A 22,169-nucleotide genomic window follows, 5' to 3' on the forward strand; every position below is an offset into this window, starting at 1 on the left:
TCGGCCACAGAATACATTCTTAGTGGTGACTGCTATACTGCCAATGATAAGAAAACGTCTAACTAAATCCAGAATCCAGCCGGTGACAAGTTCACAAATTCCCAAACTGCTGCTGGCCTCTAGAAGTCGGAGGCGTTAGACATGCTTCTGCTTCAGCAGAGATGAACAGTGCACTGTGACATGTGTAGGAAGAGTTAAGCTGAGAATCTTTTTGATGAGTGTACCCAAGTGACAGAACAAAAGCACAATGTTAAAAGGTCACTTAAAGGCCGAAGGACCTCAACGGGACTTCCTTCATAATGTCATCTGTCCCTTATCCCACATGTCTCTCTCTCTTTCTTCATAAAAACACTACTACAGAAAATAACTATGAAGTCTAAGGACGTCCGTCTTGATAATCAGTCCTCATTATAAGATTACATAATCTTTCAGGAAAGTCTAATGGATACGCAACAGATGTATGATTTCCTACCAGAAACATGCACATGTGGCACATGTGGAGCAGGCGGTGGGAGGGAAACAAAGACGTCGGATCAGGGGGAAGAGAATAGGAATGAAAGCCCCAGATGGTGGCCAATTATGGGATGCTGGGAGTTAAAGTGAGAACAAAGGAGCTCGTCACAGCCTGAGAAATGAAATGCTCTCCAGAGAGGGACACCATGAATCTGGGTGTGCACTTACCACCACCCGTTTGTCAGATGGAAGAGTCAGAGTTCAGAAATAATTGCCTGAAAGAGGGGTTTGCAGATGCTTGAACAGTGAACTGCATCCAGATATAATTGATAGGTGCATGAGGGAGGCTCTCAGTACGACTAAAAGAGATTCAGTTTTTTTGTGTTGATGCCCATCAGGATCCGCTAGCTGTTTCTGAAGGGCTTTTCTTATTGACTCACTTTGTCATCTTTAACTTTCTTACCCAGATTTCCCAAACAAAGCCGTTCCTCTGCAAATAAAGAAAGGAATAGCAGACAATGCATGTCAGTCTAAGAATAATTTGTTCCATTTGACCATGTCCTCTGCGACAGCTTTTCTTGTTTTGTAACCTGCAACTTTGTGGGGGAAAAAACACTCCAGTTCAAGATCTTCTTCTCCTCTTGTTATTCCTCACACAAACCTCATTCCTCAGCTGTCCTCAAGCTGTACAGTTATTGACAACAGATGACAAAAGAATCACCTCGTCTTTTCTCATCGCAGTCCCAGTTTGACTCTCAGAGGGACAAAGCTCATTTCATGCTGCGAACTGTCTGCCAGGACACTGTGAAGCTCTGTCCCAAGGATTATCAAAGATTCTCCAGAGCTCTGGTTCTGTTAAATCCCTCTTTGGTCAACACCCACTTCTGCTTTGGGACCGGACCTTTGATCTATTACCACTTCTACCTGGGGTTAATAGTTACAGTTAGAGTTGATGTTGGATCAATGCATAAAATCAACATCGATTGGATAAAGATTTTGAAATTTTTTTTTGAAATAATCCCAACAATAAGCACAGTTTTGGGGGAGTGTTTAAACATCATTTAATTGGAATTTACTGTGACAACTATAAAGTCAGAATTTCTGTCACGACAAGAAATTTATGATGATAAATAGGACTGTTGTAAAAGAATATTTTAGTAATCGAGTACTCTATAAATTATTTCAGCGCTCTTCCTACCGTTCGCTCTCATACTCCCAGCCTCGCACCACACAACTTAACAGTGCTTATTTTTCCCCCAAAACCTGGTAAAATGCGTGAAAATTCAACATCATCCTGCTACCACGTAGCAACAACTCATAGGCAGAAGTGACAATGTTGCCCACCACAAATAATGACCCCGGCGGGTCACGGTGTGCTGAATAAAACATAATTTAACAAAGCTTAGAGGCAGATAAATTTTCCTCGAGGAATTTTAATAATTAAGGTACTCGAATCATTCGAGGAATCGTTACAGCCCTAGTGATAAACGATACGATAAATGCCAACCCATGTTGCTAGCATTACTGGAGGGCAGTCTTCTTGTGTATTCTCCTGAGAATAAAATGCCTGTCTTTACTGAAAGATTTCCAGAAGGATACCAACATGTCCAAGTTCAGCATTTTCTTCAACGGTAAGAGTTGAAAAGTTCAAAAGAAGCTTTTTCCTTTTTTGGACTTTTGGTTATCTGCTCTCTCTCCCTCTCTCACAGCTTCCATGATTTGTAGACATGAACACTGAAAATACATATTTTTAAATATCTTCCTATGTATGCTGCTTTTGATTTTACACAACCTAATACTCATTTAAAAAATACAAGGCTGGGGTGTTTTTCACCCAGACTGTCCACATAAAGCATGTGCAATTGCGTATGGGCACCAATAATGGCTAATCTAGCTAAAGATTTTCAGTCTCCTTGTAGAAATTCTGATCACAGCCTCTGTTCACATGATGGAAATATAGCAATAATATATATGTGGACTAATATGTATTAAGCAAGAGGGCTCTACACTAGCTGTAGTAATTATGATTTTTTTTTTCATTTCAAGGACGGATCTTTGTGGTAAACAAAAACAAGTTTCCAGTAAGGACTAGATTTACATAAACAGCCCTGAGTGTCTCGCTGCCTTCTCTTTCCATAATCAGATTTCACATTACTTGCAGATTCTGGTTTCCACCACCAGCTTCAACTTATTGTTTTTTTGTTTTTTTTAAATTTTCTAAACCCCAGCAGGACCAGAATACTTTCTTCCTCTTCCTCATGTTGTTTTTGGCCAGTTTTAAAGTAAGTGTGCCTTGGAAATGTGCTGTGTCCATGCTCTGAGAGCCTGGTCTATCTTTTAAAGTGGTAAGCCAGGAGATCAGAGCCATTCCTGGAGGAGTTGAAATTTGTTCTTCAACTCTTTGTGAACCCCTCCACACACACACACACACACACACACACACACACACACGCGCGCACACACACACACACACACACACACACACACACACACACTACCCTGCAGAATGTGATGTGAAGCTTTTAATCAGTCACCACATTGTTCTGATGCTCTGCTCAGTTGTTTGTGGTTCCACACATCATGGTGTTGGAAAGGTGATCCTTTCTGAAATCTGTTTTGGAGATGTGATGGAAAGGACACCACAAAGTATCAGTCTACATCATGAATGTAAAAGAAAAATAGACTGTAAACTTCTTGTATTCTGTTTTATTGTAGCCATATTATCCCTTTAATAGAGAAAATTACTTCGATAAATAAACTTACCCGTCTTCCTCAGCAATGATATGCAGTACATAACCTTTATTTTTAGGAAACCATAGTCATCTACAAAACATGACATATAAAACTTGTAAAGTATCTTGAGTCGTAACATTTCAGAGTGATCTCGGTACATTTTATGACTCCTTACATCTTGACAGCTGAGGAAAATGTTTTGCTAAATGTTTCCCCAGAAGCCTCACTAAGAATTTAGTGCAGTGTGTCAGTGGGATTACCGACATCCCACATTCCCCTACAGCCTTGATGAAATCTACAGCAGTTCGGATGTTACGACAGAGTGTTGCAATAGCTTGAACACCATAGCAGATTCTAATACTATCCATGTTCATGGTAAAAAGAAAGTACACCTTCTATTAACTCCAGGATTCCAACAACTGCATGATCTGACTTACGACTCTGTTCAAAAATAAACCTCACCTCAAGTTTTCAGAACCACACACATCCCTTTTCACTGTGCCATTATTTATTAAAGATTATGCCAAAATGGAAAAGTTTATGAGAACCTAAGTTGACCCCAAAAGCCTTAGTTGCACTTCTGGAAAACGTTAAGATACCTCTTCAAGCATTTTCCCAATTACTCTTAATACAGTTTTTTCTTCCTTTATGTTATTTGAGATCTGAAAATACAGTATATTTGTCAGATTTGTCATTTTCTGCAAATAAAAAGTCATACTACAAAGTAAAGCTCTAAATTGGGTCTACAGAAACTCCTGTTGGAAAACATTATCTGTCAAGAAATGACAGATACCACAGCATGGTATACAGAACAGATACAGAACATCATTGGAAGGTGAGATAAGTTGAACTCAACAAAAAGTATTTCAATATAGGCTACGTATTATCAGGATGTAATACTTGTTGTTTTCCTGTACTGTAAAATATTACATCCTGCTGATTTGAATAAATAGACTAATGACTCTGATTGGTATCTCAGATACAGAATCCTAATTGAGATAGGCCTAGTTAAAATATAGAGATGTATCATTTTAAGGTTTCTTGATGCCTGGACCAATATAACTGATGGTGTACAATATATTAAGAATTCGTGTATGTCTAATTCTTCAATAAGACAGTTTATTTGAAATGTGAGTTTCTTAGATCTCGTCTTTTTGCTCTGCACCGTACGACTATGAAACAGTGAGGTTCTTAATCAGTTACTGCAAAGCTTATTTCTGTGTTACTCTGTGGAAAACTCCAGTGTTCATAAGCTCCCAGCCTTAAGCATGTGCTCATGATAACTCCACAGGACAGAGAGAACAAAGTACAGACAGAGCAACCGACTGCTCATTAGTAATCTTTCCCAGGCTTTTAAGGCTCTTTAATTGGAGCCCCAAAGCCCTAAAATACTGTTTTTAGTCTCTTGACCTAACATTGACATTTAACCCTAGTATGAGAAGAAGCTTATGCTTAGTTGTGCTATTTTAATTTGACATTTTGAAGACCCAGTGTATATTGCACGACTAATAAAATACTTTGTTTACAGACTCTACAGTCCCAGGGATTATTTAAGATTTCAGAATTCACGTTATTGTTGTTCCTCAGAGTTATTGCTGAGGGTACGATCCCAATTGACATTATGCCGTTCATATGGCAGAACTGTGAGCTGTGCCAGCCGTTTGAACCTGATTTATTACTTCCTGTCCCAAGGCAAGGGAGAGAAAAAGCCTGTTTCCTGTCCAACTGTGCAGACGTTAAGAACTGGTACTGGTTTTCTAATCACTAAAGCTTGCATAAAATTATCTGTTCTATTTCTAACTAAGGAATGTGAAACAAGTGTGCTATGGAGAATTGCCAATATTCGGTGCCTATCAAATGTAGTCATACTCCTTGTAGTACATGTTGTGATGTTATGTGACAGATCAATTTACGGCCAGCTCTACCCAGGAATTGTTTAGATCAACGTCAATTCATGTGTTAGAAAAGCACAGTCAAAATTATTTAGAGTGGAGTCCTATTTGTGAAGTTAGGGACCACAGCTGCTCTCAAATAACTGAAATCTGCAAATACTTGAAATCCAGTATAACAACTCTTATAGCTTCTTATAGCTCAAACTCTAAATATACCTTTAAAATCCATTAATACACAGTGGAAACTATCAGCTACACTGCAAAAACACAAAATCTTACCAAGTGTTTTTGGTCTGGTTTCTAGTGTGAATAGTTTAACATAGTTGCAATAAGACAAAACTAGTTTATAAGTAACTTTTCAACAAAATATTGGAGCTTATTTTAAGTAAATAACTTCTTAATATATGCTAACCCATTTCATCAATATTAAGAAATTATTGACTTAAAACAAGCTCCTATATCTAGATCTAGTGCACTTGTTTTATTTCAAGTGCACTAGAAACTAGACCAAAAATACTTGGTAAGATTTTGTGTTTTTGCAGTGCATAGTCTCTGGGGAACAGCCAATCAGCACCATGGAAAGTAAAGATGCTCCAGGATTGGCTGCTTTTGGAAAAGCCAGTCACTAGTCTTTCAAGTATCATTATGTGTAGGTAATTCAGCTTCCCAGCCTTTGGAATATTTTAGAAATTCTCTATGAAAATATCTGCAAATGGTCAGGTTTTTTCCCGTTCTACCTTCAACTTTATAATTATATACCATTTTGTGCTGGTTTATCATAAAACGTCCTGACAAGACATTAAAAGGTGATGAAATAAATACTTAATCAGGGCTTTAGAGCGACACTCCTTTGAAGCTGCTTTGGCATTTTGCTAAACACAGATATTATTAGAACTCTTTCTGTGTGACCTTTACATTGGGAGAGCTCAGTTTTTGGCCCAGTGATGACGAAAAGGTTAATGGGAGCTGCTCAAGTCTCTTCAGACTTGGAGTGAGGATGTTTTGAACTTGTTCAAGTTAACAGTGAGGTCATGCAGCTGCACCACATCCACCCCTGGTGCTGACAAGTCAGGGATCAAAGCAATTACATTTGATCTTCTTCAACATTACCAGCTCTACCGAAACTTTCTCTCTCTCTCTGTCTCTCTTCTTTCCAAAAATGTAACCCGGTGAAATGGCCTCTTCACTCCAGCTTTGATGCAAACTGCTGAAACGAAGCACTTAAAACAACCTTGGACATCAACGCAGTTATCTGCAGCTCTTCGTGTTCCTCCGACGATGAATTGTTCCGCTCGAAGCAGCCTGTTGCATAACCGGCGTGCCGTGAATTCATCTGAGCAAAGCATTTTTTAGTGGCTTTATTATTTTCCAAACCTGTCCCTGGCAGAACGCTGGAATGCATTGATCTGGTGGTGGGCGCCGGCTCGAGCGCGTACCTCTTCCCTCTGGTCTCCGGGCTTGCAAAGAGCCGTGTGGGTGTTTGTGAAGGCGGGCACCTCAAAAGTCAATTTCTCGCAGTCGCAAATTCTTTGAATTATGCAATGTACATTGTGTAATAGCCGGGAGAGGGATGTGTAGCTTGCGTGTGGGTTCCAGGAGTCAGGGAAGAGTTGTTTGGGTTGATAGCATCTCTTCCTCTTTGCGTTGTCTCCTCCTCCTCCCATACAAACCGATAATGTTTCACTTAAACCTCACTAATCCTGCTACCTGGCATTAATGATTAGCAGGAAGCAGTTCAGTTTAGTTTCAGATTCGTCTCATTTTTGTGTGATTTACAGGAAGAGAAAAAGGAGGAGGACTGAGATCAATGCAGAGTAGAGAAGAAGAAGTCGAGAGAAGACTTGGAGTCAGGATAGTTAGGGAGAAAATGTTAAGCTCCTCTTTCAGTCATCGCTGGGTGCTAAAGCTGAGGGTTTTATCGATTAAGTGATTGATTTTTCCACTGGCACGTTAATGGATTGTTCACCTGCAAATGAGGTTTGACGGCAAAGTGATTTATTTTTTTCAAGGGCCTTTGTTTTTATTGGATTCAGTGAGGAGGAACGGGAGGGGAAAGGATGGATGTTTCCGTGACTGGATAGCTGACCTGGTTTCACTGAAACACAAAAACGTCAGCGCTTATAAAACTATTCAGGATTTTTTGGATTTCACACCATTATGGTGTGGCTCGGCTTTGGTTTTGATTTGTGTGGAAGCACAACATTCTGACCAAGTTTTATGTTGGAAAAACCCATGTGGAGAAAATTTGTAAGATTTAGGTATTCACATGCTTGTAGGTCAGTAAATTATACCTTTTTGTCATTCATAACAGACAAAACAAGTATAACAAACTCATGTCTGCTTGTTAATTAGTCATTCTTGACTAACCACTTCAGGCTTGCACAAAAATGTATTGGAAAAACAGGAGATTTTTGAAATTGGCATGTTTCCATTGAGCAAATTTATTTTTGTAATTCCAATTTACACAGTTTTATGGTCAATGGAAACACAGGCAGTAAGTATTTCCAAACAGATCGATTTGCCTTGTTACTGAGTGATAAATGTACCAGCCTTTGCTTGTCAAGTTGAAAGAAAGACTGCAGCAACAAGTGTGGGGAGGGGCCACCCTGGCATTTTCTCAGGCATCATATTAGACAAACTTTGTACCTTAGCAACACTTTGTTGAAATAATTGGTTATATCTTGTTACCAGCATTTGGAGGTTCTGCAAATGGAGAACAGAATAAACTAAAGCATCAAAAATAATAGTAAAAAACTTACATTTTGAGTACTGAGCTGAACGTTAATGAAAGCTACTCAGTTATGCTTGTAGGCATTTTGCTTAGCTCCGAGGAAGCCTAGCAGCTCCAGCCTGTCTGCTGTCTGTTCAACGTAAAGCACAGCGCCTCCTCTCGATTATTCACCTGACTTCCTAGAAAGCCAAAATGACACTGCATTGTCGTCGCCTTGAAATATTTAGACCATCTTACTTTTCTCTCTCACACTTCTTCTTCTATGTTCCCAAGTTGCATAACCCCATCTTATGTTGTATCGCTCAGGATCATGCTGTCACTTTTTCTTCTCTTAGTCCCACCGTGGCTCACCCCCTTCCTCTTGTGTAATCTTCCAGGTGGCTGCGTCCAGTCAGCACACTTAAGATAAATTATTCAAGCAGGTCAACAGCAGCTAAGTCCTTTGAGGCTGCACTCTCTTCATCCCTGAAACTGGGTCACAATCCTTAGATGTAACACAACCTCATCCTGATATGTGATTGTAACTTTTGTTTGTGTTTAGTTTGTGTTAACATTACACGGTGTTTTTAAAAAATCACATAGATTACATTCACAGAGTTCACACAATTGAGGCTGAATTAAGATTTTTGTTTGTTTTTTTGCACGATCATTCATACTAATAGTTAAATTGTTAAATGCGGCTGCATTCAGATTTGTATAAGATTTAGTACAACAAATGAAAGTGGCACAGATACGATTTTTTCACCCCCCGGATGAATAGATTGGAATTTGGCCAGACGGCCGTGAAAAAGTTTGACATGGGCAAAAAAAGATTTTTAATTTGGGTCGCATTTACAAGTTGTGTGAACATAGTCAATTTCTTCATCAGCATACTACTTAGAATTGCGACTTGGGTTCTACCTATTTAGTCAGAGTAGACTATGCATCACTGTGTTGTTTTCATTGATAAAGCATTAAAAAATTTTATATGAATTAGATGCATAGAGAAGTTGCCTCTATTTTGCTGCAGATGACATTACTCTTCAGTGTGGATCCTACTACTGAGTGAATAATTTCCAATACCACTAGTGTATGTTACAGCAAATTCAGATGAGTTAGAAATTATGTGAAGGTATTTTGAAATATATTTTCTATTACATGTCTATGGTTTGTTCAGACTGAGAGAATGAGATTCTCAGCTGATAACAAGAAGGCTAAAACAAGTCACAACATTGTCTGTCAAAGTTATACTTTTGAGTAGTACATTTATTACATTACAAATTACCAACTAAGAATATGTTAAAGATGAAGCTTTCTGTTTATAAAATGACATCGTCAGTCTTATGGAACTTTTCAGGACGCTCATGAAATCAGTCATTTCCATTCACACACACATTCACACGCTGATGATGGCAAGCTACTGGATTGTAGCCACAGCTGCCCTGGGGCAGTCTGACAGAGACGAGGCTGCTATATTGTGCCATCGCTCCTTAAAACTAGGTAACCCACATTCTGTGACATAGATGCCAAAGTCATGATTCTGATTCAGGACCTTGTGCCTCAACAGTCGCAGGGTGACTCACTGTATCTGTATGATCCTTTTTATATCGCACTCTAAAACAAAGTAGATCAGGTGAAAAAGTTATTTCATCTCTGACATACAGTTTATGTCAAATGATGTCATACGATAAGGATCATGTCCACTGGTGTTGTACTGAGTTTCATTCAAAGTCAACTCAAAGTTTTAGTTCTGCTCTGACAAGAGAACCGACTGTATTTATTTTTACCACGCAGTTGTTTGTCTCATGCTCATAATGGTGTCTTTTTTAGCACACTGCCACTCAGCCTGAGAACGACACAGTTTGCTTTCTGTGCTAACTCGGGATCTAATCTTGTCTTCCTCCCACCCCTGACACTTTTTTTATTTTCTTCTCAACTGCAAATATACTGGAATAGACTTTATTGCAGATGCTGTGTCTGACTTTTCTACAGGATGAAATAAATGGAACAAATCTCACCCTTCTGGTTAGAGGAAACGGTCTTAAATCACGATAAATATTACAAGTATAAAATAAATAACAGTAGAACCATTAAATGCACTTAAGAGTACTGATGAATGACTTAAAAGTCATCACTGTTAAAATAAACAGCTTCGGGTGTGCAGAGCGTGACCTCATTGTATAAACTGGGTTTTGTCATGCAGAACCCTGCAGCATTGCTGCTCTCACTGCTCGCTGTTGCATCAGGCTGTTTCTCAGCCTCTTTTTTTTCTTATCTCCTTCAGTCTGTTTCACAGCTTGCATTAAAACATATTCACAAAACCCCCAAAACAAGAGAAAAACATTTCAGAAAAGTTTTCTCTTCTCGCCTTTTGAAGTGGATTTTAAATACATTGTATTCTTTGACATGTTTTAGCACTCTTTGCACTCTCTCCCCGTGTTCATCACAGCCACACCCAACAACAGCTTCTCTTTACTCGTTTCCTCCCTCCCCATCCTCTTTGTTCGCCCTCTGCCTCCTTCTCCACTTTTGTTCTAATGTGCTTAATAAATGATGGAGCGGTTTATCAGAGGAGGATGCTCCCAGTGGCCAGGATGAAAGAGAAGCAGGAATAATCTTTAAAGCACCCCAAGGCTGTGAATTCCCACCCTGCCAAACCCTCCCCCCTCCTCCTTCTGCACTCACATTTAGCACTCTCGCTGCACCCTGAAAGATCCTCCCTCGAAAGCCCTCCCGACACACAGACCTCTCTCTCTTTCTCCCTCTCTCTTTTTGAATTAAACTCTATCTCCACTGCTTTCCTCCAAAGCTCCTGCAAAGGCAGCAGAAACAGATCAAAGAGCAGCAGTGGGTCATCCCCTGAACATGCTTATACAGATAATCGACTTTAACCTGATTGAGTGATGCGCTCAAAGTCGGGTTTCCAGCCATCACTCTCAGCCAATCCCTGTCCTCCTTGAGATGCACATGATTACCATGAAGTGCTTTGTCTTCAGTGATGAGTAAATCAAATACGCCTAAGGCATCTTCCCGTTTCTTTTCAATTTTGTCGTTTTTCAGTCCTACGTCCCAAATGATTGTCTTTGTTCCTAGATAATGTCTTAAGGGATTAGGAGGATGAATGATCCCAAGAATATAAATGGATACTTATGTGTTCAGCAATAACTGGGAGTAACATATGACAACCTATGAAATCAGAAGTTTATATTGGTCTTTTTCTGCTTCAGGTCAAGTCACCCTTCCACCAATTTATATCCCAATTTTGTACCTAAACATGGATATTTTGTTTCTTCCTACTTCCATTTTGTTCCAGTTTGCAAACTATTTAATTCCCATTTACTTAAACCATTGTATACCAGCTCTCATCAAGTTTCCACTGTTGGTTTTGGTTCTATTTACCCAGAATGCCCTCCGCTATAATCCACTTCCTGGTTTTAAAGTGGTCTTCGTTCTGCTTGGCATTCTCATTCAGGCCACACCAGAGTTCACTTCAGACAAACCGAGAGTTGGTAGAGTTCACTTTTTTGGTCCAGGTCAGAGTTTGATTTTGGATTTACGCCTCCGAAAAATAAACCGGACTTATTAGACAAACAAACTAGAGTAGGATTAAAGCGGACTGAGAAAGGCTGGTGTGAAAGCACATTAAGGGGCAAAATAACCAGCACCTAAGTCATAAAATGGCTTCTGTGTGCCTATACTGAGCGAATGCTGAGTTTGGTAGAAACTGAAAAAAAAAGGTTCAGAAATGAAGTCATCAGAAAATTCCTTTTAGCTTCAAAAGACCTGAAAAATCCATACAAATCCAATCTTAGAGGCTGTGAAGAGTTCAAAGCGTTCTGTATTAAAGGAACAGTGAGACATTTTGAGAGTATGACATTCTCGTCTTGCATTTTTGTTAGTTTCTGGTAACGTCTCCTCACTTGGACCTTAACTTTTAAATTCACATTTTTCTTTTAGTTATTACTCGCATAATAATCTTATGGATTTCTAATTTTATTCAGGAGTGAAAAAGTGGTTTTGCTATATTCGGCTATAAAAATGTTTCACCTATTTATCTTGGTATAAAAAAAGCACTTCATGCACACCAGGACTAAATGTACAAAGAAAAGCTGAGAACTGAATTTGTATCCAGAACAATTGCTGAGAACCATGAAGCGCTCAATTTTCTTTGAAAGTAGCTTCATGTAAAGTAATCTAAGTTTGTCATAGATGAAATTATGACAAATGAAAATAGTCGACTAGAGATTTAACAATAAATTTAGATTTGATCTGAACTTTGTGTCCAATTTCTGGTATTTTTGAAGACATTTGATATTTAATCTGATTAATCTTTATTAATAAAAGACAAAATAGAAACAGCATTCAAAATATAAAACTGTATACATTTTTTTCTATAACTCGTTTAGGGTCTTAATAAATATTTGTCAAATTTGTGGGGGCAACTTCATAAAATGTGTTTGAAAGCAGTCGCTGTAATTAACAATTTTGTTATGATTTCAAAACAAAGATAAAAAGATAATGGGAAAAACTTTGTGCTTTGTTTTTGTAAGCCTAAACATGCTAATATTAAAGAGAATTAAAGTATTAAAGTGTTTTACCTTAGCCATGGTTTTTAGGTTTTATGATAATATCATAGCAAGTAGGGCCACAGGTATCAAGTGACTTTTACTCAGAACAAAACTTGGGCACACATTCATTACATTTGGCTAAATACAAGAAGGGGTTTTAAAGAAAGTTTTTGTTTTTGATGCCGCAAAGAGATTAAAAACTTTCTCTAGAGCAACAAAGCAGAAAACATTCAACCCAAGACTTATGAAAGTGTACAGTTTACTTTTATTAAAGCAAATGTCTGAGACAGGGAGCAGCTTTGCTGCGTTATGTTCAGCCTTCCTGTTATCTGCTGAAATCTTATCTAGAAAACTAGATTTGAAGATGTACATATTTTTGCTTCCTGTGACTATATTATAAACACCACACTGAAAACAGCTATATTTTTGTGTTCTTCATTCAGTAAGAGCATTCACACAGAAGAGTGTTGTCAGCACAACCTGGTTAGAGTTTAGTGTAATTCTTCCACTGACTGGGAAAAAAGGTTGGATTTCAGAGTTTCAAACTGAGTAAAGACTGGTCTGATATCAACACCAAATTATTTTTCAGTGCATCTGTACGGCTAATACCAGGTGTAAACTGATAGGAAACGTTCCCAGGCAGCAGCTACACAATCCCAGGATGTTCAGCATTAAAGCAAAGAACTCCCTGGCACTGAGACCATCTATTGTTCATTGGGTGGGTTGCATCTGTTAAAAGGATCATACCTACTGTATATTTGAGGACCTCACAGATGGAGGCTGGAGAATTACCAAACCAACGCCAGCATCCCACTGCTAGTCTGGGAACAGCTGCATCCAGAGGGAGCCTGCAAACATGGACCTGGTCCACCCATGGCTGTGGTCATATAGCAGAACTGTACGAAGGGCCGTTCCACCCTGTCTATAATTACGACGCGAGGCTGAACCTGATGCCACAGCATAGGCAGCCAGGGATAAAACCAACAGCTTATTCACATGTAAGCATTGCATAATAAGATTAAATAGATTGCAAGGGTTCTTTGCAATCTATTGTTTTTTTATTGGAGAAAAACGTGGCTGTTTAAATAGAGTATAAGATGACAAGCAGCAATAACAATCAGAGAAAAGCCTTAGGCAGCTGCAACACCACATCAACACCAAACCATGCTCTAATAAAGAAAACATCTCAAAGATCTAAAATTTGACTAATTACTCCACTCTATCCTTTGTGTCTCTCCATTCCCACAAGAACCTTCATCCTTATCTCCCAGTTGGGTTCCCTCCTCTTGTTGTGTTCTCATCTGTCGCCTTTTTATTGGTCCCATGTCTCCCGAGCTCAAGGCCCCTCAGCTATTCATCTCATAGTGTTAATTTATCTCTGCAGTGGCTTAATATCTGTTCAAGGCCTTCTCGGGAAAAAAGGGTCCATTATTTGGCTCCACTTTATGCATTATAAACCAGCCCACCGAACAGAACCTGAAAGCTGAATGTGCCAGGATTCTAGCAAATATTACCAAAGTACAGTAATATGCTTTACTTTGATTTCCAGTGGCACATGTGAAAGTAGGGGTTTTGAAGAGCTGTGTCAGATGAACTGTTGACCTTGGAGAGCTTTTTAAGATTGAACCGTCTGGATTCTGGGTTAGCATGTCTGCTTGGGCTCTGTCTTCGTTTTAATGTTTTAAATAAATAATGAGTTGACATTAGTGAAAGTGGGTATGTGACTTTGTAGTATCTGTGATCTGTGGGGGCAGGGTAGATCTGAATGTCTCTGCTGAGTGGGTTTTGTTGATGTGATGGAAAGTGAAGCATTGGACTCTGGTTGAACTGGTCGTACAGATGCCAGTTTCTGTCCCATTGTCAGCATGTGAATTGACACTCAGGCATTTCTAGATGTTTAAAGTAGGGCAAAAATACATTAGAGCCATTATACAACCAGATAAACGTTTTGGCCTCGGCTGCATAGTGTTGACTTTGCAGCAATCCCTCGATGGGAACCGCAGCAGCAGAAATGGCTCTGACCGATAAAGAGTTACTACTAAAAGCAGAAGAGGCAGGAGTATTTTGAAATAGATTGTTCTTACCAGCTAAGTTTCTATCCAATTGTCATATAAATTTTGAGCAAACTTTTAAAATGTCGCAATTTTTCCATCTACTGGTTCGGAGCAAATCAACGTAATTTAGCCAGATGTTGACGTTACCCATGCCTGTAATAAACAGGAAGTAGAAGTTGTAAACTAGTATAGACCACATATCGAAGGAAAATAGAGAGCGGTTTTCAGGAATGTGTAGCTCTCGGCCAAGTTGCAATTGTTCTGTTATGTCAAGCATTGGTGATGTTGCATGCTGTCTGGAGAAGTAGAGAAAGAAACGCAGTTCTCTAAAGCGGCTGATCAGTCATGTAAGGTGAAAGTTCGCTACGCCAGAACTTATTCGGCAAATGTGTTTCCATCTCCAATTTAGCGCATGACTTCTTTTTTGGGGGGGGAAATCCAAAAACTACCTCAAGCGAATGTAAAAACGTTTTTGTGAAATTGAGGAAGTTACTTTGAATTTCACCATTTCCATCAATGTTTTCATTACTTTAATTAGGAAAGTAATGAAATACTTTCCTAATGTTTTATGGAAACATTAGCTGTTGGCTATAGCTAACGGCAGTTTAAAAACAAAAAACAATTTGAACTGTGGACCAGTTCAAGATTAAGAATATGCAAAAGATCAACTACCTATTAAAACTGTCAATATTTATCTTATGCTCATACTGTGCTCCTTGGTTTACCCTGCTCTGCGTTTTCACACTTAATTTGTAGAATGATATTTAGTTTTGAAATGGTTCAGAGAAACATTCATGTAATGAAGTGTAGTATTTTCTACCTCATATTCACGCTGTCAAACAAATCCTTTGTGAACTGATGGAGGTGAAATCACCGAAGGTACTCCCCACTGATCTTACTGATCTTACATTTTCTGTGTAATCCACTGAAGAACTCTGTGTCTGTGCTTTTAAATGTGGTTCTAGCTGTTCTTTTTCTCGTTTCGTCCCTATATTAGTCTGGTCGATGGATGCTATAATAGCATGAACCATTTTCAAATAAAAACCCTTAAACATTTATGAGTTGCCATATACAAAGCTATTCCAGCGTTCCCATTCTCTCCCATCTTACCCCAAAATATCTCCCCGATCTCCCTGTGGGGTTTTTCTTCTCCCATTTTCAAAACATGGTTTTCCCAGACATTCTTTCCAAGTTGTGACGCATGGAGTGTGTGTGTCTCATAACTACGGACCCCATGAGTTAAAAATAATCTGTGCTGAGGGGTTGGCTGAGGTCTGCTCCACAACAAAGCTCCACCTCCCCTCCTCCACCTTCCCCTCCAGTTCGCGGAGTCAGACGTTCACGCCTTGCCTCTTGCCCTTTTTATCTTTTCACTGTTTTATCATCACCGCAGAAGACACGCTAACCCACATGGTTTTATGCTGGGTTTTGTACAGTCTGAGGTTATCCAACACGCCCTATGATGACATAATGAGTCTGGTTCGGTACTGTAAGGATAATTACTGCTGACTGAATATTAAACTTAAACATTTCTTCTATTTTAGAGGAAGAATCGACTGAAAGAGAATCCAATGATACTCTAAGATTAAATGATAATATACATCCCCTATGTAAACAAAGCTGATAGTGATTCATGAATTAAATGAAAGAAATTCTGTGTTTTTCTCTACTTATCTGAGGCTCCTCTATGAATCAGTGAACGATCAGCCGGCAGATGTCTGCGCCGACTCTGAATCACAATCATTACCCCTTTAAAATGCATCCTCGCGTATATAACCTTTCCAAAGCTGAATATCTTTCCACTCTAATTCCAGCAGGTTGGGACACAGAAGACAGGGAGGGAATTTGACAGGCACACACACATTCCTTTGCTGCATATCGATCCAAAATGTAGAGGGCTCCACGTATGAGCGGTCAACTCGGCTTGTCCTGTTGAATAAACGTGAAGATTTGATCTCGCTGAATGTCTTTGACTGACTTTCCAGTGTCGACAGGCAGGCTTAGGGGAAAGGGTTTTGGTGGAAAAATGCATAATAGTCAGTGGTAAGACAAAAATAGAGATATGCCAAACAAAGCACATTAACAGGCACACAGGGTGAAAACGGTGGAAAAGAGGATTAAGGAGAAGAGAAGGAAATGCATTTTTTATAGACGTTATTAGAGATTTGTGGCTGATTTCTAATCTCTGGTTTTTGTGTAGATCTGAATTGCTGATGACACATTTTTTTTCCAGCTTCTCTACCCTGACCTGTCATTAATCTTTTTATATTCGGAGCAGCAGAGGCAACGTCACACTGTGTGTGCGAAAGGGCAGTCGCTCCAAAAACGGGCTTTACGAAGTTGAAAATAAATAATAAGCTATGAACATGTTTAGCATATCGTTAGTTTCACTCGCTAACATGGTGGAAATATTTTTAAATCCAGCTTGTTCAATGACTGACAGGGAAAAATATTGTAAAAGAATAAGACGGCTTTTTCTCTGTCCAGTCCTGGTCACTTTGCTTCTTCACTAAAATGTTTGGTTACAAGCTGACATGTGGCTGACATCTTCCTTGTTGTGTGCAAAAACCTTCTTGTTATTTGTTGAAAGTCTTGCTCTCTCTTGCTCATTCGCAGCCTGAATAAACCACTCACTTGTTTTAATATATTATAAATAGTTACGTTTTCCTCTCAAGTTGCTTTTCACCACTCAGTTTCCTCTGACTTAATTTCTGAACATCTCACTGATACTGAAAATGGCTAACTTAGCGGATAGCATTGTGCTGTGTTGTGCTACTTATAACCTGTTCAGTTTAGCACAATTTCTGATTAGGAATAAATGTGTTACATGAGCGTGAAACCTAATAAAGTAGAAGCTAAGGGTCAAAAGCGCATACGAATTCAATAAGATGCTAAAACCACAGCGCCATCTTGTGGCCTGGCATAGCCACAGCTAACTAAACGTGGAACTTTTTCCCCAGTCAATATCCAAAAACCCTGGCAGCGGTCTTACCTCAGCCTTAAGAGTTTGGCTATAGATGAACTCCAGAATTGTTTAGGATTTAATTGCTTGTTGATTGTTTTTAATATTCATTGCCCTTTTTTTCTCATATTATCCACTTCCTGTGCAGCTCTGGGAAAAGTTGACCAGGGGTCAAAGTACTAACCAAAACACAGCGAAACATTTACCAATCCCTCCCTCTCTCTCTCCCTCTCCTGTGTTTCTTTCTCTTTTCATTCCTCATTGACTGTTTGTCCACCCCTCCCCTCTCTGGAGGAGTGTCCATCCACATCTGGAGAGGCAGCTCTGCTCCTGGAGCTCATTCACCCCTCCTGCTCGGCTCTCCCTCTCCCTCCCTCCTCTCTCTGTCTCTGCCTCTTGGAGCGCTCGGTGCCTCCGTTTGCCGTGGTGGAAGTCAGATTGCACAGTGAGGAGATGCTGGCGGCTGACTGTGAAACAAACTCGCAGAAGCAGGATCCTACCTGGACTTTTTATGAGGCTTGTCGAGGAGGTCATGGCAGCAACCAGCTTTCCTTCTGCTCTTCATCTTTTTCCTTTTTGAATTAAAAAGACTTTCTTTTTTTATTCATCGCTTCTCGGCTCTCCAGCACCTGGTCTAACCGTTACGGGTTACGTGGAGATCCTTCCTCCAACCCCTGCCTTCTCTTCAAGCTCAGCACTTCCTACCACCTGCATTTTTTGGAGGAAGGGGAGATTTGACGGCTTTGGGATGACGGAGATCCTGGTGTCGGATGTAAACTTGAACTCTATGTGCGAGCGTCTGGAGCAGCAGTGCTGCGTGGACCAGAACCAGCACAATCTGTCCAGCCAGCCCCAGACCCCGGTGCTCAAGAGACACTCCAACACGGGGGCCAAGCTATGGGGCCGAGTTCGCAGCAAGCTGCTGAGACAAAAGGTCTGACATGCGTACACAAGCTGTTTTCTTTCTGCTTTTTATCTTCTCTTTGCTGCATCTGTCCCCCTGCATTCATCATGGTGTCACTTCCATCTGTTTGTTCAGCCTCTTTTTTATTCTCAGCGCATATCTGTTTGTTCTGTCAGTGGGGAATTGACTCTTATCTGATGGCTCTATATGTGATGGATGGTAGTGATGCTAACGCTGTGACCTGGTTAGGAAAAAAAAGTTTTATTTGAGAGGATTGTTGCAGGAAATTGCTTCAGATGGATTTAATATCCTGCAAATGAGGGTTTGTGGAAGATGACTTTATTGCTCACTGTAAGAGGTATAATCACACTTTCTTGAGATGGAACACAATGTTAATGTTTCAAGACACAGCACAGAAACCGTGAGAGCTTATAATTATTTTCCTGGATTATATAATAACCTAATCAAGAACGGAAATCTCTGACTTTCTCATTTATCTAATCTTTCTGCCACCTTGAGCTCATCTCAACCTCTCTTTTTAACTCCCACCAGTGTCTTTTGTCCCTGTAATTTCCTGCTGAAGACAAAACAAATGAGTGACTCGATGCGTCTGAGATGTTTCGTAGTCAAAACAGCTCCCTCCGCTGTTCATTTGAGATATTACCCTGTGCTTGAACTGATGAAGTTAGTATTTTAATATCGTCTTTGACTTGCAGTCACAGAATTTGGCCTGTTCCAATTTTTCTATAAAAGCTGTAAGAACATGTTCTTTAAAAAGCACTGATTTCTAATGTTTTTGACCTTTTTTTCAGGTATGTAATAATACCCATGTAAAACAGACATGAATGAATTTGATTTTTGACATTAGCGTGTTATGCTAGTAATTAGCTCAGTAAAGAGCATTGTTAAAACAGCCATCTTTGTTTTCTTTGCCTTAGTCTTCCTTGAATGGGTTTGAAAGTTTATGGCTATAAAAAGACCAACTTTGAGGTAGTCTGTTTGGTCTTCCTGTTATTTGCTGAAGTCTTGCTCTCTCTCGCTGTCACAGCATGATTTAAATTAAGACATGTCAAAACATCCCAGAGAAGATTCATTTTCAAATAACTTACCATATCACTTTACCTCCTATGATTTTGTTTTTCAACACCTCACTGATACAGAAAGTAAATGGCTTTGAGTCTTCTTACAGTACCAACATCCACACCAAAGAGTGTTGAAACTGTCGTTGCTGGGTAGAATGTAGGCATAGTGTATTGTAAAAAGTCTAAAAATGGACAAATTCCTGTCATCAACCTAATTCTCAGTATAAATTACACAGACACAATTTGCAAATCATGTTTTAATTTGCCCAGATACAGTTTCAGGGCATACAAGTTTTATTGTGGCACACTTAAAATGCAGGATCTGAATCATGACTTGTTCTTTTTTAGCTAAAGAGAAGCTGCTTTTTTTTGGGAAGCTTTTATTTCTTGCTTCTGAATTATCACATGCAAGCTCTGATTATATGCAAAGCTGCTCACGTGCCCCTTCAGCTATGACTAACTGAGATATAAAATTAGATGTTGTGAGGCAGTTTTGCTCTGTATTAGCGCATGTTTATTCAGCCGTCTTCACCTCATTATGAGCTCATCGGCAGAATTTCTCCTTTGATTTAGTGTGCATAATCAGCCTCTTCAGCATCTGCATCCAAGCTGAGACTTTACCTGACCTCTAATGTCTTGAATTATTCGATTGCTGCTTTAGGAACACTGACCGCTGTCAATCTGAGAGGAATAAGAGAGGGGATTACACGTTAAGACCAGCCTTTACTGAATTGACCCATAGGTCTGGTATTGATTTCTTCTTCTCCTCTCACGTTGTTTTCTCAGTGTCAGCAATAGTATATAAAAAAGTGATTCTCTAGCATAGAGTAAAGCTGCAGAAAAATCTCCCACTCACCCACCATGTCTCAAAGGCCCCATTCATTTTTACAATCATTCATTCCTTTCAAAGTAGATTTATTTTTTTATTCTTTGTTGGTTGAGTAAATTTGTGTTGCACTAATGCACAGTTGCCTTTTGATCCTATCAGTGTTTATACAATTCTCCCTTTATTTTTTCTCTATGCTGCCTTCCTGCCCCTATAACACCGGGATCTCTGTTTGACGGCAGAGATGAGAGGATGTTAAATCATCTGAGCGCATCGCTTGAAACGGCAAAATAACAAAAGCCTCCAGGGTGTTTTCACGAAGATATGAAGCGATTAATGTACTTGTTTTTGTCATATTTACATTTAAAACCCTGAATGCCAGCATTTTTGTAACTCTACAGCCCCAAAAAATTTACCAAAATTGCAACAACAGAAAAAAAAAGAGCAAAGAAAGCATCAATGTGATTACTGAGCAAGGCAGGTGAAGCAGCAGACATTATTGCTTTTTCTCTTCGGGTGCACCTATGGCAAGCAGCATGTTATCTAATTTCTGTTCAGAGGAATCTGCACAAGAAAAGATTTGCGAGGGCACGGAGGAACACCGGGGAAATGTTCTTCCTGCTTCGGCTGACAGCCGAGCCTAATTAAGACGCAGCGAGATGAGATGGGAGGCTGACTTAGGAACACTAATTGGACTGGAACCAGACGTCTTATACCTCACGCGTCTTAACAAAAGAGCAAAAGATGATGAAGTAGCTATAGGTCGGCTCTTTGCTGGATTTTTTTTTTTTTTTGGTTTGCTTGACCACCAGAGAGAGGAACATGTAGCCATTATCACCTGCCCTCCACCTCACTCATCCCTCCTCTGCATTTTAGTCCTCATACTAATTTATATTCTTCCATTTAAGTATGTTCATTAGTGCAGATGAGATATTAGGGTTTCATCCTTGCTCTTGCTTAAAATGCCAGCCAGCCCTTTAATGGCCCTTTTATGTAGGCCACATAAATCTCCGTCTGTCCCCACCGGCAGGTGTAGCCCTTTATTGGCCCCCATCTATCCCCTCCCGTGTGCTGCGTTGTGATTGGTTAAATGAGCTCCGAGAGGTCAGTAAAATATTCTCATGCTGATACTTAGTATAACCTCCTGGCTTCTAGCTGTATGGCTGAAAGCGTGCAGGTTGTCTTCTGCGTCTGCAGGATGATGAGTAGGCATTGATCTTCTATGTAGGTGGTGAGGGTTTGAGTTTCATTACACATTGAAACAGATAGAGAGGATTTTATTTCACCGAACCTCAGGGCTGAGATGAAACTTTGTGCAAACTGACACATTATATTGCTTATGTGCAGTTAAAGATGCCGTTTTTACTTCCCTGGAAACTCGTATAGATCATCTAATTGCTTCCATGTTGTCAGAGATAAGGATTACAGATCACCAGAAAACCGAGGTAATGGGCTCAGCGTTGTATTATGCCGTATCCCCAAAAGATTGTGCAGATCTGGCCAAAGAAAACATGAGGCTTTATCAGGGGAAATGAAACACTCATATAGATCATCTCTATATCACAATAAAACCTGTGTGTTCTTTCTCAGGTAAGGCACATTAAATTAGGACATACTTGCTCAATATAACAATCTCACAGTAAGGGTTTTATGTTGAGTTTGAAGAAGTTACATTTGTGACGACTGCATTTGCAAAACAGAACACAATACTGGGTTCATGAAATGGGGTCATCAAAATTTTCTTTTTTACAAACAGAATGCAGGGTTCTCAAATCACAAACTTTGTCTTTAGACAAACTGTAATCAGTGTAGAATAAATTAAAGTGATTCTTGATATGTGTAGACTGTGCACTGACCGGCATTAGTGGGATACACTCACCAACTTGACTTGATTCTGCGCTGATTATTCCAATCACTAGTGTAGAATAATTTGATACAATTCTTGATATGTGTAGAATATGCACCATTCTGCATTAGTGGGATAC

General features: G+C 39.6%; 1 protein-coding gene across 7 annotated transcripts in view; it reads left to right on the top strand.

Annotated features, from left to right (window-relative positions):
* The window catches only part of LOC114152793 (active breakpoint cluster region-related protein), a 130,120-nt gene that overhangs the window by 96,698 nt on the left and 11,253 nt on the right, over positions 1–22,169 (top strand). The window contains exon 1 of one of the 7 annotated variants that reach the window (XM_028030824.1): positions 17,712–18,306. The exons of the other annotated variants lie outside the window; for them this stretch is intronic. Within the exon in view, the coding sequence (XP_027886625.1) occupies positions 18,121–18,306 (186 nt within the window). The 5' untranslated portion in view covers positions 17,712–18,120. Of the gene's footprint in view, positions 1–17,711; positions 18,307–22,169 lie in introns of those variants that run through there. 7 annotated transcript variants of the gene reach the window in all.

The sequence above is a fragment of the Xiphophorus couchianus genome, chromosome 11 (assembly GCF_001444195.1).
Source record: "Xiphophorus couchianus chromosome 11, X_couchianus-1.0, whole genome shotgun sequence".
NCBI lineage: Eukaryota > Metazoa > Chordata > Actinopteri > Cyprinodontiformes > Poeciliidae > Xiphophorus > Xiphophorus couchianus.